Below are 18,364 nucleotides of genomic sequence, written 5' to 3' on the forward strand. Positions count from 1 at the left end.
GAATGTAAAGCCACATGGAGAAGGGGGAGAATGAGGAATATTTACGGCAGACAAAGTGGGACCCCCTCTTATTGTAGTAACCCTACAACCTTAAAACACCTTTGTTTGCATTACTTACTTTCCAAATACGGTAACATATGAAGAAAGCCCCTCCACCGGCTACACCCGGTAATTACTTCCCCCCACCCTCACCCACCAATCAAATCTCCACTTTCGACGCTTCTCCAAACTTTAATTGATCAAACGGTGCACAACTTGTGGTGTCTCCATCTAACGGTCAGGGACGGATCAAAGGTTTATGATTAGAGGGAAGCCTCGTCGAGTGCGATCGTGTATATCATCATTTCATAATAGATCCTTAGCTTCTAAATTACCATTTTCGTATTCTTCGAAAATATGCGGTCCGGTGAGAAGCACAAACTATCATCTTATATTTTTCAATATTTAATTTTATCATAAAAATATGTGTAGTATCATAGTCATAAAAACTCCAATAAGATCATCTCACGAGTCAATTTTGTTAAATTGATCGTTAAATTCGACCTGATACATGAAAAATATTATTTTTTATGTCAAAATATTTAACCGAATCAACTCATCTCATAAATATAACTCCGTGAGACAGTCGGACAAGATATTTGTTCTACTTGTATATCCCTCTCTTGAGCCAATTGCCAACTATCTTTATAAAATTCCAACATCAAGTGGGGATGCATATATATGTGTTTATATATATAATATGTACAAGTCATACGTGTTTGTATTTGTGTGTATATATATATATAATATTAGTGTACATTTTTAGGTTATTTTATTGAAACGTTAGGAATACCAAGGAAACAATTAATTTGCATATTTTAAGGAAAGTACAATCTTTCTAGTCTGATGTACTCTGTCGGCAGAGGGGTAATTTGTCCTAGGTTTGTACATAGGGAGACGTGGACACTTCTCATCCATTCATGGAAAGTATTGTAATATCATGGCTCTCTCCTGTCTTTTTAGTCCACCTTTCCTTTTATATATATATATTCTCGATCTCCATATATATTTTATCATATATATATATATATTCTCAATCTCAACATATATTTTATCAATTAAAATATTAACAATCCTGTTTCCTACAATTTTCTATACATAATACGATGATGCCATTATCAATGTTTTGTTTCCATGACTCATCCCTTCTTCTTTTCTGTTTAAATTCTTGAATGGGATTCCGATCTTTGTAAACTTTAAAATACTTCTTCATTTTTGTTGGATTATACATATATATATATATATATATATATATATACCATATTTCGGTAAAAGTAACTTATTATTATTATTATTTTAAAAAGAAAACATCATCGTTTTGTGATCAGATTAGTAGATCCGTACTGTGAAGACCAAGAACTTGAAATGAGAGCCAAGCCTAGATTTTTGAAAATGATGTACCAATAAATCCTTGGCGAATATTAAAATTCACGTTATGGACCAAGTTGTAACGCCCATATACATACATTTACACACAATTTCAAGCAATTTTCCTCCATCAAATTTCAAAAATTCGAAATACACTCAAGGTCCAAAACTTGACAGCCCTTATTCACCAATTTACCACCATTTTAATTTTCCTTTTGACCCATTATGAAACAGTCATGCAACCTCCAGTTTATGGGAGATAAATGACATTGAAAAGGGAAGTATTTCATTTACGACATGGCACTTTCGAGTCTGCTTGATTATATATATGTATATTATGTTGTTTTGTATTTGATCGGCCTTCCACTAACTGAGTATTTCAAAAATACCCCTCTTCTCCATATGAAAATTAAGAACAAGTCAGAGAAGAAAAACAAGATCACTTTTGACGATGATAATGAAGAGACATTCGAAGAACAAAAATTATCTTTTGTTTATCCATGTACGCTTTCACATTTTTGTTGATTTCGATTGCTTGTAAATATGATCATCTATTTTATGAAGTAAACTTATTTTGGTTTTTTGATTTATTACGTAACTTGTTGTTTTACTATCATTTGATTATGAAGTAACGTTGGATTTCTCCCAAACCTGGTTTCGAGGTATGGCGCTTAAGAAGTATCAAAGACGATCACCAGCAGGAATACCGATAAATAAGTGCTATGCATGACAAGACAAAGTGCTACATCACAGGAGTCACCTCTTAAACCTGTAGAATTCATATCTAAATTTTCGGTGTCGGTAGATCAAAGGCCTAGTATATTAAGAGGCAGGCCACAACAAAGACTTCGCGTTCTGGAGGAGTGGTGGTTGTGATACCCTTGTCTCACATTAACTGAAAATGAAAGTTTAAATGTTTTACAAGAGCTAACAATAGACTATTATAATAATTTGGGTTAACTATTTTCGTAAAAAAAAAAAGATGGATACAAAATAGTTTTTTTAGGGATTTATTTGTGCAGTTGTATAGACGCGAACCTAAGCACGAGACGTTACACCTACTTGTGTTTGTATACAAAAAAAAGGAAAGATGAAAACTCAGTCAAAACATCATCAAACAACGGATGTATACCATAACAAGAACTTTTTATTTAAATTGTGTTATTTCTGAGACCGGGTCTCATCAAAGGTTAGTTGATAACTCAAGATCGATCTCTCTCTTTTTGTAATAATAAAAAAAAATTATTCTTTCTGCTCACGAATATACATAAATTGTGTTATTTCCTCTTCGCAAATATCGGACTCCTATCAAATGGGAAAACGAATAATTTGATCTCGTATATACGGGAAATTTGGGTTCAGTCCCCAGCCGCCATTTTTTTTTGTGTTCAGTCTCTAGGTACTTTTTAGTACCACATTTCTACATGAAGTGTACCACATTTTGTATGACATAGTACCACAATTTTGTGGGTAGAAAGTGAAGCCAAATAAATTTTTTGATTGGGGATTTTTCAACAACTTCTCCTATATTAAAATCCACAAGAAACGAATCGAAAATAAAGAAAAAAAAAAGAGTCAATACGAAGAGACGCATGTTATCAAATCAAAATCTTGAGCAATCTTAAAATTTGTGTACTTCTTGAAAGCTCAATGCATGGGCCATTAGATTAATCATTTCAATTTTCATATCACAGTCTTGTAAATCAAAGCCAGTTGTTTTCCTTTACATCTGTCCAAAGTATCATTTCTGACAAATCATAATCTAATGGTAGGGTAATTTCTGTCGGGTATATTATTATTATTACGTACCCTCATAATTATTATGCCACGCGACATGTGAAAACATAGAAATTCACTTATTATATTGTTAATTATAATTACAAAATGGAATATATGTTATCTTATATTTATATATATAAAATACCACATTCATTTTATTATCTACCGATAACTATGTCGTATCAAATCGTACGTTCAGAATGAAATTATCAAGTATCTATGCTAAGTATAACTATTTCAATTATGCGTAGGATTCTCGTGATACGATTTCCCATATCTTTATCTATGAGACGTATCAACTCTGTTCATATTTACAATAAAAAGAAATATTTTGACATAAAAATTCATTATTTTTAATAGATGGTTCGAATAAAATATCATTTTTACAAAATTAACTCATGTAATCGTTTCCCATGAACTTTTTTTTCAATTATATGCAAGACATAGAAATGAAAAAATGATTAAAGACCAATCATATGTAATCATCTTGTAGACAATAAAATTAACTAAAAAAAAACTTTTGGGATCGATGGATTTGAGAAATAAGGATTTCAAATCCACAACAAGAAATATATTAGGTTAGTTTTGCTAAATCAATTGGAGTAGGTCTTGGGAAGCGGTTTCACGAATATTTATCTGTGAGTAGGGTCAACTCTACCGATATTCAAGTAATACTCTTAGTATAAAAAATAATAATTTTTCATGAATGACCCAAATAAGATATATATGTCTCACAAAATACGATCCATGAAACCGTTTCACACAAATTTTTACCATCAATTTGTGAATAAATGTCACATCCCCGACTAATTACTTTCGAATCATTATGGTTACTTCCATATCTATTATAATATGAAGCATAAACAAATTTATAATATTTATGTAATTAAGATAATCTCTCGAATCCAAGCGCAACCCAGGGACGGATTTAGTGTAGGACGAACGGGGGTCACAGCTCCCCAAAAAATTACAAAAAAAAATTTAGTATATAGCGATATAGCGACGGTTAGGTTAAATCCGTCGCAATATAGCGATGGGTTTGCAAAAACCGTCACTATAATGCGACGGGCTTCTCATCACTGTCGCTATATAGCGACGGTATTATACTTTACCGTCGCTATATAGCGACGGTAACATGCATGCTTGACTGTCGCTATATAGAGACGGTTCTTAAGAAAACCGTCGCTATTTTTCAATATATACCGCCCTTGCCGAACATTTCCTTAAACGATTTCGTCCATATCAGGTAGTTGTTATACTCTTGTTAAGAAACGTACGGTTGATGTTTTGTTCAATATAACCCGTAGAATTTTTGTCTTTTCCCTTTTAAATTTTTGTTTGTCTTTTGTAAGCGGCCCCCCAGTGTCAAAATCCTAGATCCGCCCCTGACGCAACCTAAATTTAAAAATCCGCAAACAAGAAGGTGCATGATTAAGAACTCGACCGAAGCACAAAAATCACACCAAATGCATAGCCATCAAAAGCACAGAAGCAGTAGAAATAGGACACATGCATAAAAAAAAATCCCATCATTTCTTGAAAATCAAACAAAATTGTCATCCAAACAAAACACTAGACACACATGTAATAATATTGTACCTATATCGACTAGTCCTTTTCAGCATTCTACAAATTAGACAAGTGGGTTTCGAAAAATTCACATCTCAATAAATGAGTTTGAAAGGGGTGGGTCGCAAAATTGGCATTAACTTGAAAGAAAAGTCCTGTTTTCCAGCCTATTTAATTGAATTTAATTTTTTAAATCGAACTCTGACATTTGGCAGTATTTTTTTTGCACATACTTTATAGAAAAATATATTTTTAGCAAATCATATGATAAAAGTACACACGATCCTATGATTCATAAGTTTTTATTAAATCGAAAATAAAGAAAAAATTTCCCCTGATTTTACATGTGCTTGAGAAATATCTCTATTTTATATTTAAAATAGTTTAAACGATAAACAAATTAAAAGTAATTAATTTTCCACTGATCTATGCTATTCTTATTCTTTTTCCATAAAATATCGATTAATTTATTTTTCGAGTTTGTAAAATGGCAACTTTTTAAAATGTAATGTTTATTCCCATGTCTTTTTATTTATTTTTGGCTTTGAAGTATGAAAGGTATGTGAACTGAACTTTATTATTCTTCAACACATTAAAATGACATTTATTGACATTAAGAACAACTTAAAAACAATAAATAAAAACTAGGGGTGGCAAAAAAAGTCCGAAAATCCCGATCCAACCCGAATCCAGTCTCGTTCTCGGCACATATTTTTCTCGATCTGAGTTGTCGGGGTTTTTCCTCTCCCGAAAAATGTCTTGATCCGATTATTTTTTATTTTTTTAAAAAAAATTATAATTTTATTCATTTTGGGTTGGAAGATGATAATTCTAAATAAAATAATATTTGGTCGAAGTTCATATAAATATTGCGTAACGTATTTAAAAAAGATTAGCTCATAAATGAAGATTTTAAGGCTTAAATTAAGTAGTTAACATATTCATCCAAATTTTTTTTTTTTGCACATACAGATATTATAATTCGAATAAAATTATATAAAATAAAATAGAGTTTATCGTAATTTTCTCCCGTTCAACCTAAACTTAGAAGAGTGAACGAAATACTTTGTTGTCCCCGACTTATATTTATCGATATATCATTTCTCTACCTGACGGAATCCCGAACTTTTGTGAGACCTACCGCAGGATCCCGACAATTCGAGTCCAATATGTTTGGGTACAGCATCATCAGGAAAATCAAAAAATCTCAATTTTCAGATTAGAAAACGAAACTTTGAATAGCCCGGCCCATTAGAATTCCAAAACATGGCTCCGAGACCGAAGTTAAGAAGCCCATAACACTTATGTGAGCGACGCAAGAATTTAAATTTATGGGCCGTCGAAAGAAATTAATACCCGAAAGTTCGAAAACCATGCCATGAATGATGAAACAAAGTAAAATTTAAGTTGCGCCATTTAATTGTTTAAATTTGAATAAATCAGTGGTTCCATTTCACACAATTTTATTTTGTTTGTTTTAGAAATATATAATCTAATATATGAACCGTTTTACTTCGGTTTCGTTTGGTTTTCTACTAAAACAGTCTGATTATTTCGGTTTAATTTATTCGGTTCGGACAATTATTTAAATTAGCCTTAAACTATATTTTAAAATATTTTTGTTTTTATAAACCTTTAAATATAAATTCAAAATGATGTTGTCAATGTTTTTCTTGCTATTGTTGCCAACAAAGGCTGGCAATTGTGGCAACTTAGTTGGGGAGATTTTCATGGACCTGCCACAGGTTATTCTGGACCGGAGGGGTTCAGTTCTTCGTCTGCCAAGCTGGTTACACAAGGGGTAACCGAATCGATGCGAAGGAGACTTCGTATGTCTCTTGTGAGACGGTATCACGAATCTTTATCTGTGAGATAGGTCAACCCTACCAATATTCACAATAAAAAGCAATAGTCTTAGCATAAAAAATAATATTTTTTTATGGATGACCCAAACAAGAGATTTGTATCACAAAATATGATCTGTGAGACCGTGTCACACAAATTTTTGCCCACATGAAACTAAGCTTCTTAGTCATATGGATAACGAGGATCTGAGATTTATATTTTTTATTTTCTAATCTTTGTATCGGCCTAATTGTCATTTTGTTAGATTTATCATGGATGAGAAATATAAATCGATAATTCTTATCAAATGAAATAATTGCAAAATTTCATTCATATCATATTTTATCATGTACGTATGATGTGAGTGTAAGGAATGTCTGATGCAACTCACATATATTGTCTATTTCATTCGCATCAATTATATAAGTTTTTTTTTTTTTTTTTCATGTTTCGATTGTCTCAAATATATGACTCATTTTCTACAATCATTATCATTTTTTCAAGGTCTTACTGTTAAGTAATTATAAATTCTGGTGATGTGTTTCAAGTAAACTATATTCAGAAGTAATAAAATTAAGCATAAAATAATTTTAGTAGTATGTGTTTCAGCACACCCCTACGACATTTTTCAGAGAAATATTTAGGGACTACCTAACTAGAAAAACAACCCTCATTTAAGAACATACGTTTCAATATATAATGAATTGTATAATAAGCCACTTACAATATTTGATTTGTTTCTTTAACCAGGGAAGACATTTTTATCTGCAAATCTGATATTTAGATAATGTTTAGAAAAATACAACAAAAACATTATGTCTGTTGAATGTCAGTTTCGTATATAATTATTGTTGTATAGTGTATTTGGAATATGACGAATAACAGATAGCATCCAATACCATTTTTTATATGACCTCTGTATAGTCTTTCTAACATGAATGTTGTAAATCCTCTAAAAAGGCTATTTCTAGATTTAACAAGCACTTTATGCTCTCGATTAATCTGCAATCTTTTATCTATTCAGATATTTAAAACTTTGCTAAAAATATTCAAGCACAAACTTAGAGATGTATCAGATCTTTTCAGAGATTATTTGTGCTGAACTTTCACTCGCATCTGTTTCAAGTTTACGTCATATATTTGTGTGAGTTTTGTAGTTGAAAAAAAATAGTTTTTTCGTTTATAGATTTTTCGAAGTTTGTTATAACATGTTACTAAGAGTACTTTCAGTATATAGTGTATGAGTCATACTGAAGTGGGGTTTACAAGAGTTAATAACCAAATTCTTTTAATGAATATCTTCTGGAAATAGAAGTAGGGAGAGATAGAAGAATTTCAACTTTTGAATTTCCATAAAAAAAATTTGTGTAATTTACTTTATGCTACATATTACTTTGTTATATTGCTAAAGGTCTACTAATTTTCTCTTTGGTTCACAAAGTTCTAATTGATTCTTTCCGCATTGATTCACAGTTTTGTATTGAACTTTGAAGGTTGAGTTTCGAATTCCAATTACTAACACTACGTGAGATTAGGACGGGCAAACGAGGGTCGAGTTGTGAATTACTAACACTTTTTGATATATACATCTATTCCATTCTAACCTTTTTTAATGCTTCGTTTGGTTCATTGTGATGTGACAATGAAGATTGCATAATCAAGTGAAGTGATAAAAAAATTGATGATAAATAATGTAGATGATATAAATATACGAAGTTTTGATATGATTTTTAAAACAATCGATAATTTTGTGTATGTAATTATATTACCCATTACGTAAAAATACCCCTACAATCACTAAAAACCTTATAAAGAACAATTAATCATTAATAACATTATTTTTTCATTAATTGGATTTAATAATAAATATTTACCAACATACGTAATAATAAAACAATATACGTTATCATCTTGGAGCTTGAAATACCAATTGATTATGATACGTGGCATTGTTAGGCCTTTATTTTTTATCGAGCCGGATTTTAAAAATATATAACATCAAAACATACAACTACGCAAAGTTTCCAGCCGATATACCATATTCAAAAAAACTGATATAATAAAAAGAGATATTTATTATTTAATTTTTAAAATAAAAATAAACTTTTACAAAACATAAAAAGAATTAACAAAGATATAAAAAAAATTAAACAACATAGTATCATTATTGTATTTCCTAATATGTTTTTATTATTTTTTCTTATTGTTTTATTATTAAACCTTTTTAAAAATGTGTACATTTTGTTATATATTGTCAAGTAAAATATTTTTTTAAGCTTTAAAAATCTATATTTTTAGTATTTTGAAAACACATTCTCTTTTGTAATTAATTTATCATTTTTTCCTTTCCACCTTAATTTCACATTTTATCTCAAAAAATAACTAGTTGTTAAAAAACTATAAACAATTACGTTAGGGTATAATGATAATAAACTATTCTAATCATAAACATGTACAAAGAAGCACATAAAATATCACACTTTGTTAGTAGAATACGAGCCCAAATGAGGGTCAATAGGATAATAAAGGACATACACAATTTGATACTCTCATGTGAGACCGTATCACGAATCTTAATATTTGAGACGGGTCAATCCTACCCATAATTACAATAAAAAGTAATAATCTAAGCATAAAAAATAATGCATTTTCATGGATAACGTAAATAAAAGATATGTCTCACAAACATGATCTGTGAGACTGTCTGTCTCACACAAATTTTTGCCAATATTGAAATCAAATACAGGAAGATGATTGATTAGTTGTTTAATTCATCTTTTATCCAGCTAACCAAACTTACTCATATTAGATAATGTTTAAGAAATATTTAATAAAAATAATATTAGATTATATAAGAAAATAAATATTAGATTAGATTATTGAGCCTTGATTTCGAACGCACCAATGTTCAAATTTTCGAACAAAGAGGTCCACAGAAGCCGTCGGCACTAGATTACCCCCAAAACCTTTCCCTCGCGCTTTCCTCTTGAATTTATGGAAACGAAAGTTGGAGCTGTAAATTCCCTGTACTCACAAAAGGAAATGGAAAAGGAACACGAATGCAGCAATCGTTCAATCCAAGGAGGAGTTCCCACCTATGGCGGAAAATTCATTCAATACAATGTCCTTGGTAACCTTTTCGAAGTACCTGTTAAATATATCCCCCCAATTACTCCCGTCGGTCGCGGCGCCTACGGTCTCGTTTGGTAATTTTGTTTCCTTTTTTTTTAACCTTTTGCGATTGATGCATACATGTGTTTGATATGTATATATATGATTTGAGATTTTGGTGTGTTTCATCTGTTCTCAGCTGTGTTACGAATGCTGAGACTAAGGAAGATGTGGCGATTAAGAGAATTGCGAATGCGTTTGATAACCGGATCGATGCGAAAAGGACTTTACGGGAAATTAAGCTTCTTACTCATATGGATCATGAGAACGTGAGACTTTTTTTATTTTTTATTTTTTTGCATCGGGATGTTCGTCGTTCTGCTGGATTTCTCAGGGTTGAGCTGAAATTTTGAATTTCAGATTATAAGAATTGCCGTGATCGGTTGTGAATTTTTACTTCAGGCTATTAATTCATAAGATCATACTTGATTTCTGTTTGTAGATTATTAAGATTAAGGATATTATTAGGCCACCGGACAAACTTGAATTCAATGATGTGTACATTGCGTATGAATTGATGGATACTGATTTACACCAGATTATATGTTCATCCCAGGAACTCACCGAGGACCACTGTCAAGTAAGTTCCGATGATTCAGAGGATTATTGCATTTGATAATTCTAGATTCACTATTTTTTATTTATTTGCAATTATGTTTTGATAAATGTTTGTTGACAATATTTATCAATCACTTAGGTACCATATGTCTTGTGTGATGAGACGATAAATGATGTATGATAAATGTCTAATCATTTGTACGACCTGAGTCAAACATTGGAAGAGAACAAAGATATAATTTAACTAATGTCTCGTCCTTTGCAGCAAACGATATCTTAATTGAATCTGGATATATAATTTTAGTTTCACGGGACTGAATTTATTAATGTTAATGTTATGCTTGTTAGATACAAATGCAGTCCACATCCAATTTTTGCTTTACTTGGATAAATCTCTACGTTGTTTTTATTAGTCGACAATGATCAGGGTAAAGAGACTAAGCATATCCTCCTAACTAGACAGTTATAAAGAGGGCCTCAAATAATTTCTTATAACCCTTCCTGATGTTACTAGATACTTAAATGGGTTGATCTACAATTGTCTGCTGAACTGGTTAATACACGAGTTTGAAATATAATGGAAAGTAGCTTTTCCACCCCAGACAGTATTTTTTGCTGGGAAGACCAGTATCAACGATTTGCATTATTTTTTTATGCAAAATCCTGACTGTTGAATACTCTCTGAAACAATGTTTGGCTTCTCAGAACCCCCATCACATGACTATTTTATTGTCAACAGGATTTTTATTCGACTTGATGTGTTACATAATATTCTTTTTTCCACTTACAGTGCATTCAGAAATAGCATGCTAGACATTCTCTTGTTCATGCATGAAGATACTAATATTTGTGTAAATTTCACGTCCAAGATTGTAACATCAGGTCTAGTTTTTCAGGAACCGTGTCATTAGTATTGCATCATGTCGTCTTTGGTTAGGAAGCCTGAAATTTTTAGTATGGAATTATTATTTCAGCTTTTTCAGATGCTAATATTTTGTATGCCACCCTTTTCTCGTATTGTAGTATTTTCTGTATCAGCTATTGAGGGGACTTAAGTATATACATTCTGCTAATGTTTTGCACCGAGATCTGAAGCCCAGCAATTTACTTCTCAATGCAAACTGCGACCTCAAGGTTTGTGACTTTGGGCTGGCAAGAACCACCTCAGAGACAGATTTCATGACGGAGTATGTTGTGATGCGATGGTATCGTGCTCCTGAATTATTGCTCAACTGCTCAGAGTATACTGCAGCAATTGATATGTGGTCAGTTGGCTGTATATTAATGGAGATCATCAAACGAGAGCCAATGTTCCCGGGTAAAGACTATAGTCAGCAGTTGGGCCTAATAAATGAGGTACTCTCAACCTTCCTTTGCTACCACCTAGGATAACCTGTTCTAAGAAATTTTAGTACAAAGTAAAATTTTGTTTCTTTCAAAAATGACTTTCTCGCAGAATGAACTTAAGCTGCACATATTGTTTCTTCTTGACAACATAACTACAGTATGCTGCTACCTATTGGATTAACTTTTTTTGCCTACAAAATGCTGTAGCAGCTACTGGGATCCCCGGAAGATCCTGATCTCGGATTCCTGAGGAATGACAATGCTCGAAAGTATGTCAAGCAGCTTCCCCATGTCCCCAAGCAACCTTTGTCCAAAAAATTCCCGGAAGTTTCCCTAGTTGCAATAGATCTTGTGGAGAAACTGCTCGTTTTTGATCCAGCTAAACGTATCACTGGTATGCTTTCCAAAATTTTTGATACCATAAGCTTTTAGATTAACACATTTCGATAACCAGTTAGTAAATTTAATTGTTCTGCGATAAAGTTGAGGAGGCACTGAACCACCCCTTTTTATCAAGTCTCCATGAGATCAACGAGGAACCTACTTGCCCTTCTCCCTTTGTGTTTGATTTCGAGCAATCATCTTTGAGTGAAGATGAAATAAAGGATCTAATATGGAACGAGTCTCTGAACTTCAACCCCAAATAAATGGCAACACCCGTCCGTTTGTTACTTTTGTCTTCATCTTTGTGTTGGTTGTGGTAAATATGATGTTTTGGTTTACCATGCAAGGGCTCGTAAGGAAACGAGTACATGCAATAGCCAAAGATATATGAGTGAGGTGTGAATGAGCATGCAAGAAGGGAACTTGGATCCAAATCCTTTCAGCCATACTGTTGTAATCAATTTTGTAGTTGGTGTATTTGCTTACAAAGCAGAAGTGCGACGAGTAGAAACTGATGAAATTTTGGAGAGGTTTGTTCATTGCAATTTTCTAATATAAAAAGTCCATTAATTTTTATTTTATTGTTTTAATTTTTTGTTAGCAGTTTAGTGACTTGTTTTGTTGTTGAACTTTTTTCAAAGGGAAAAAGGTTAATAAAAGTAGTACTGCGTGTCTATATAGATATATAATCATTTCCTTCATGGGCTCATTATTTTGGTACCAAATTTCAAATGAAGACACTATGTTCTTCTTCTTAGTCAGGCAATTCATTCTTCCCAATCCCACTGACATATACATACAATGAAAAGTAGTAAACATTTACATACAATGAAAAGTAGTAAACATTGTTCAAGATCACTTAATATGAAGTTATATAATTTTAATAATAATTGTGAAGTATTTTAAATAAACAAAACAAAAATTAAATATCTCTATAAATCAAATCTATTGATCCAAAAAAATTATAGACTTTTTTTAACTAACATCGTTTCTTAAACTGTTCCTTGTTATTGCTGTTCATAATGAAATTGAAGTTCAACTGGACAATAATTTAGAAGTGACTTTTCCATGTTAAAAGACCTTCTATTTATGCCCCCATATTTCATGCACTTTGGGTGAATGTGATTTTGAACTTACCACTAAGACTTTATATTTGCTCAACGAATCTTATCATACAAATTGTGCGATAGAATGTTTATAATTTATTAAATCAATACAAATTAATATGAATCTCAAAGAAAAAAAATTTAGACTTTACAATAGGGTAAAAATATATTCGTTGTTTTGTCATATTATTCGATATTTACGCATAAAATCCTTTGACATTCAATATATTAAGGTTAAGACAAAAATTTGTGTGAGACGATCTCACGGGTCATATTTGTGATACAGATCTCTTATTTGGGTCATCCATGAAAAATTATTACTTTTTATACTAAGGATATTACTTTTTATTGTGAATATGGGTAGGGTTGACCCAGCTCATAGATTAATATCCGTAAGACGGTCTCACATGAGACTCACTCTAAGGTTAAAACCCATGGTTCTTCAATAATAAATCCATATGTGTATTTATTGTGCATTTTTACGATATTTTTATTTTTTTTCCTTCCCTATTCTCTAGCAGAGAACTTAAATATACTTCTCTAATGCCAAAAAATATTGAATATATAATTATTATACAAAATTTTTAGGAAATCGTTTTATTATTAGTAAAAAAAATATAAAAAGAAAACAAATTTTTAACCCAAAAAAAAAAAGATAATTAAAAAAAGAAAAGTAAATGTAGAAATTTAAAGTCCGTACCGAATTGACATGAGCCCATTGATTTGGTTTCCAATGGAAACGTGTTGGCCTGCGTTCCCACAATTCACGTCAAAGCACGACACATCCATAAGTCCAACTTTATTAAAGATAGGAGTGAGTTTGTCTCATATATCATGATATGTGATATTCACAATAAAAAATAATATTATTAACATAAAAAATGATATTTTTTATAGGTTGATGCAGCTAAAATAAATGAGTCGCGTAGACTGCACACGCTAGATCTGACTGGTTAATAAACTTGCCCACTTGGCCCGTAAACGAGCTCGCCTGGCTGGTAAACGGATCCACGTAGACAATACACGGTTAATTGCTGGGTGTCACCTGCGTCACGAACACTCGTCAGAAAGCGCCGGGAGGATTCCCGGCGTAGGCACTCCGACGCTCAAGTCAGTAAACGATCAGAGAAAAACTCAGAGAACTCAAGAGCTTTAGAGGAAAAATGAGAGCATACCTTGAACAATGAGAGACGTCCTCAATTTATAGAATTTCGAGAGTGCCTAGTGGGCTTGGGCCTTTACAAGCAATTTGGGCTTTAACATTGATTTGGCCAACTAATATAATTACTAATTGGACTATCACCAAATTAGTCACCAAAAATTAAATAGGACATTACTAAATAGTCATTACCTATCATAAGCCCCCACTCTCGGACACTTTTTAATTAGGTGAAGTGATCGAGAGTAAATTGTATACACGAAAAATAATTTTGAAAAAGCTTTGCTCTCTGTTTAGTTTTTGTATTTGCTATATTTTTTTATTTGAATAGCATTTTACTTCCCTTTTAAACAATTGATTATCATTATTCTCAAGAAATATGCAATCTTAGTTGATGGCAATGAAATCTCCTCACAACTAATAATCCCTCGAACTGACCAAGTCAAGTAGATTTCACGAGGTTTTTTCTCCAACTCGTTAGCATTTGCGGCTATATATGTATACGTGCAGTTGACAGAAAAAAGAAAGAGGAAAGTTGAGAAAGGTGGCAAGCGTCCAAAGTCAATCATGAGTAAGTATCTGCACTACTTTTTACTTTGTCTTTATTGATTTCTCTTGTACCTGCTCCTTTTCATATTTCAGAATTTGTACCTCGAATTAATACATTTAAAACGTGACCCACCATACTTTGATAATCCTATTTCCATTCCTTCATCATGGAATGTCACGAGATGGCTTTCTCCTCTGTGTTGTTGTTTTTTTTTTTTTTTTTTTTTTTTGTTTTGTCTTGAATCGATGTCTGGTGGAGAGAAGGAGATGACGGAATGGCTCGACTTCGTCGGCTGATTTGGTGTATTTCTAGCGGCTTGGTGGATCTGGATATAAATCGATCTTCTGGAAAGAGGGATGCTTATTTGCGTATGGCTGCTATTTGAGTTGGGAGCATATCATATGAAGATACCATTGAAGGAGACGTTCCAGAAGAAACCGGGCACTGTAAGATACAAAACGTTCCAGAAGATGGCGGTGATGGCGTTGACGATCGCATGGCTGCGACTTGAGGCTGGGGAGCGTACCATTGAAGATGGCCGTGCTCGTGGTGAGTTTCTCCTCTAAACCCAGCTTCTGGCGAGTGTTGATGTTCGCTGAAAAGGACGACTTGGTGTGCGATCCATGGGGCAGAGATGGTCTGGCTATGACGCTCATAAATCATAGTCATGGTGGACGAAATGCTTGTTGGTGACTTTATGCAGCAATGACAAGGACAGGAGGCTAGAGATGGGGTTCCACATCTCTAGAGGCATCACCCTATTATTATTATTATTATTATTTTATATGTAATACTTTATTTGCATGACATATATTGTTTGTAGGCATTTTGATAAGTAAGAAGAAAGAAAAAATGAAAATTTTGTGCAGGTTGCGCTCCTCGCGGGAAGGAGTATTCCTTGCTAATGGCCAATCGTCGGCTTAACCGAATTTCCACAAGTGGCTCTAGCGCCAGTGATGATTCTGATAGTAACTCTCCAAAGTCGGTTGCATCTGACTACTCGGGTGGTCCAGCCTCTCCTGGTGACTCAAAGACTCGATCTCTGGCCTCTCGTGGGTCTCTTAGGGCACATACGCCATTAGAGACTTTCTTGTTGGGCGACGACTCTAAATCTAGCGAGCATCTAGACTGTGAGGATAGAGATGCTCTGTCTGATCAAGATGTTGGGAGTTTGCGCGAAGTGTTTGGAATACCATCCGAGTGTGACGTTAAGGTTTCGGAACCTCGAGATGATTGTCATATCCCGCCGCCGGGTTACTTTACCCTTTTCCTTGAATATTTTACTAGTGGACTTAAGTTTCCTCCGCAACCTCTATTAGTGGAGTTGGTTGATAGTCTCGGTATTAGCTTTAGTCAACTGTCCCCGAATGCTCTTATAGTCTTTATGGCCTTTTGCCACAAGATAAAAGAGATTCAAATGTCTCCAAGTGTAGAATTGTTCCACTCACTCTTCTCGGGACGCAGGAGTAAACCGGATTCATTTATTTACTTTCAACCTCGACCTAAATGTAAATTTTTGACCCGAATTCCTTCTCCAAGGAGTTTTTGGAAATCCCAATTTTTTTATGTTAAGGACTGCGGGTGGGGAATACCTGTGGTTTGGAGCTCGGGACTCCGGAAGATTGCAATGACAGAAACTCACCATGCGCTGCAACTTCAATGCCGAGACTTAGGCCTCTTTGAAGAGTTGTTTAATATTGGGAGTTTAAATATCGCTGGTATATATATATATATATATATATATATATATATATATATATATATATATATATATGTAAATTTATTTATTTAATTATTCCTTGCTTGCTGTTTCTCCTTAGCATTTATTTTCCTTGTTCGCCTTATAATCTGTTGCTTTAGATCATGTTATCTGACATCTTTGACCAATTGTCTATTTGCAGGCAACAAGTTCGACTTGGCAGCGATCCGGGCTCGCAAGGCCATTGTAGGGAGGCGTTCCCCGATTGCGGGAAATAGCCGAGCACCTACAAATCGTGCGGCTCTAGAATCTCGTGAAATCATCCGAAGAGGGTTCCCTCGAAGCCGCTCCGAGCATTTTCGTGGGCCGGAGTCTAATACGCCAAAGAAAATTAACTCTTCGCCGTCAAACAGAGTTTTGGAGGCTCAACCTTCGAATGGAGGAAGAGAGGATAAAAAACGAGGTCAAGAGGTGCCGCAGAAGAAGGATGCTGAAGAGATGTCAAAAAATATCAAGAGGATCCGTGCGGACGATCGAGGGACGTCGTCCAAGATTCCGCGTGCCGAGCATATATTTGTAGACGGGGTCAATCATAAGGAGAAAGCCGACTCTTTTTGGGACTTAGAAGACCCTGAGATTGGGTGGAAGAAAGGACGGAGTATTGTGGGGGACCATGACATGGTCCATTTGGTGTCGTTGCCTACAGATTTGTTTGCGCACTCTCTTGCGTGGAACTCGTGTCAGGTAGTGTACCAATTATGTTAGCATCTTGCTGATTTTGTCGGCGTGCTAATTGTTTATTCTACCTTTTGCAGGGTTTGTCACTAGCATGTGCTGTGCGAGTTCGGGAGGAAAAATTGCGGAACGATCGAGATAAGTTGCGAGAAGAGGCTTCTCGGGTGAAGGAGGAGAATTGCCGCCTTGTCGAGGAGAAGAATAAAATCAGTGCGGAACTTCTTCAAGTGCAGAGAAAACTTGCTGATAAAGTAAAAGATCTTGCAATCCTTGAAGAGAAACATTCTGCAGAGTTGAAGACTGGTGGCCAGTTTCTTGAGTCTGAGGCAGGCAAAACTTTTCTGAAAAATGTTGAGGAAAAAAGTGTTCGGACTTTCAAAGCGTCTGATGCCTTTCGCGACGACGTTCTTGATCATGCCATGACAATTCATGATGATGTGGTGTTGGACTGCCGTGATCAGTTGAGGAAGACTGGACGTGTGCCAGAAGAGGTAGTGATGATGATCGAGCCTAGCGTCTTGGAGATAAGTAGAATCTCCATTGACGATATCCCCTTGGGCGATGCCGAGATGATAGAGGCATTGGATCTTCAGGCTGCTGAAGAAGAAACATAGTATTACGTCGCACTTATCGTAATCTTTATATTTGATTTTCATTCATTACTATGGTAGTTACTCTATTTGTTTTTGTTTTTGGTATTTCCATATGTACTGGATAGTTTGTTTGGGAATTAACGCTCTTCATTCTACATATCTGCTGGATTTGTTTACGCGGGAGCTTCGTATGTTACGTTAACGCAATGCTTATTTTATACTTGGGAGGCGATCAATCTCCCAATATGTTGTCTCAAGGGGAAGTCCTAAACCCCCATTTAGGGTGGTGAGGTATCCCGGGACTTATGTCGTCGTTGACCTCTTATAGTGTCTGTCATGCCGGCTATCCCGCGAGGTTGGCCAGACCTCTTTTTTTTTTTTTTTTTTTTTTTTTTTTGGGAAACCTTTGACGACTACATGGGTACATATGTGACGATCTAAGCATTAGCGCTTGGAGCATTA

At 34.1% G+C, this 18,364-nt stretch overlaps 1 protein-coding gene across 4 annotated transcripts; it reads left to right on the plus strand.

Annotated features, from left to right (window-relative positions):
• Positions 1–9,529: 9,529 nt before the first annotated feature.
• On the plus strand, positions 9,530–12,645 carry LOC140835224 (mitogen-activated protein kinase homolog NTF6-like). 4 transcript variants are annotated; one of them, XM_073200691.1, is made up of 6 exons: positions 9,533–9,806; positions 9,911–10,040; positions 10,214–10,351; positions 11,353–11,685; positions 11,884–12,070; positions 12,160–12,645. In XM_073200691.1, exons 1-6 carry the CDS (start codon positions 9,595–9,597, stop codon positions 12,321–12,323), a joined length of 1,164 nt encoding a protein of 387 aa, XP_073056792.1. In that variant the 5' UTR covers positions 9,533–9,594; the 3' UTR covers positions 12,324–12,645. The 4 variants fall into 4 exon arrangements, with proteins under 4 accessions (XP_073056809.1, XP_073056792.1, XP_073056802.1 ...); XM_073200701.1 differs by having other exon boundaries at positions 9,534–9,806; positions 11,887–12,070; positions 12,160–12,644; XM_073200716.1 differs by having other exon boundaries at positions 9,593–9,806; positions 10,240–10,351; positions 12,160–12,644.
• Positions 12,646–18,364: the final 5,719 nt, after the last annotated feature.

The sequence above is a fragment of the Primulina eburnea genome, chromosome 1, assembly GCF_022965805.1.
Source record: "Primulina eburnea isolate SZY01 chromosome 1, ASM2296580v1, whole genome shotgun sequence".
NCBI classification, from domain to species: domain Eukaryota; kingdom Viridiplantae; phylum Streptophyta; class Magnoliopsida; order Lamiales; family Gesneriaceae; genus Primulina; species Primulina eburnea.

What these genes read in the sequence shown, in the direction of transcription:
- LOC140835224 (XM_073200691.1), top strand. Translation starts at nt 9,595, where the DNA reads ATGGAAACGAAAGTTGGAGCTGTAAATTCCCTGTACTCACAAAAGGAA. An exon ending in GGCGCCTACGGTCTCGTTTG is followed by an intron (nt 9,807 to 9,910) that starts GTAATTTTGTTT and finishes ATCTGTTCTCAG; the next exon opens with CTGTGTTACGAATGCTGAGA. An exon ending in TCCAGCTAAACGTATCACTG is followed by an intron (nt 12,071 to 12,159) that starts GTATGCTTTCCA and finishes TCTGCGATAAAG; the next exon opens with TTGAGGAGGCACTGAACCAC.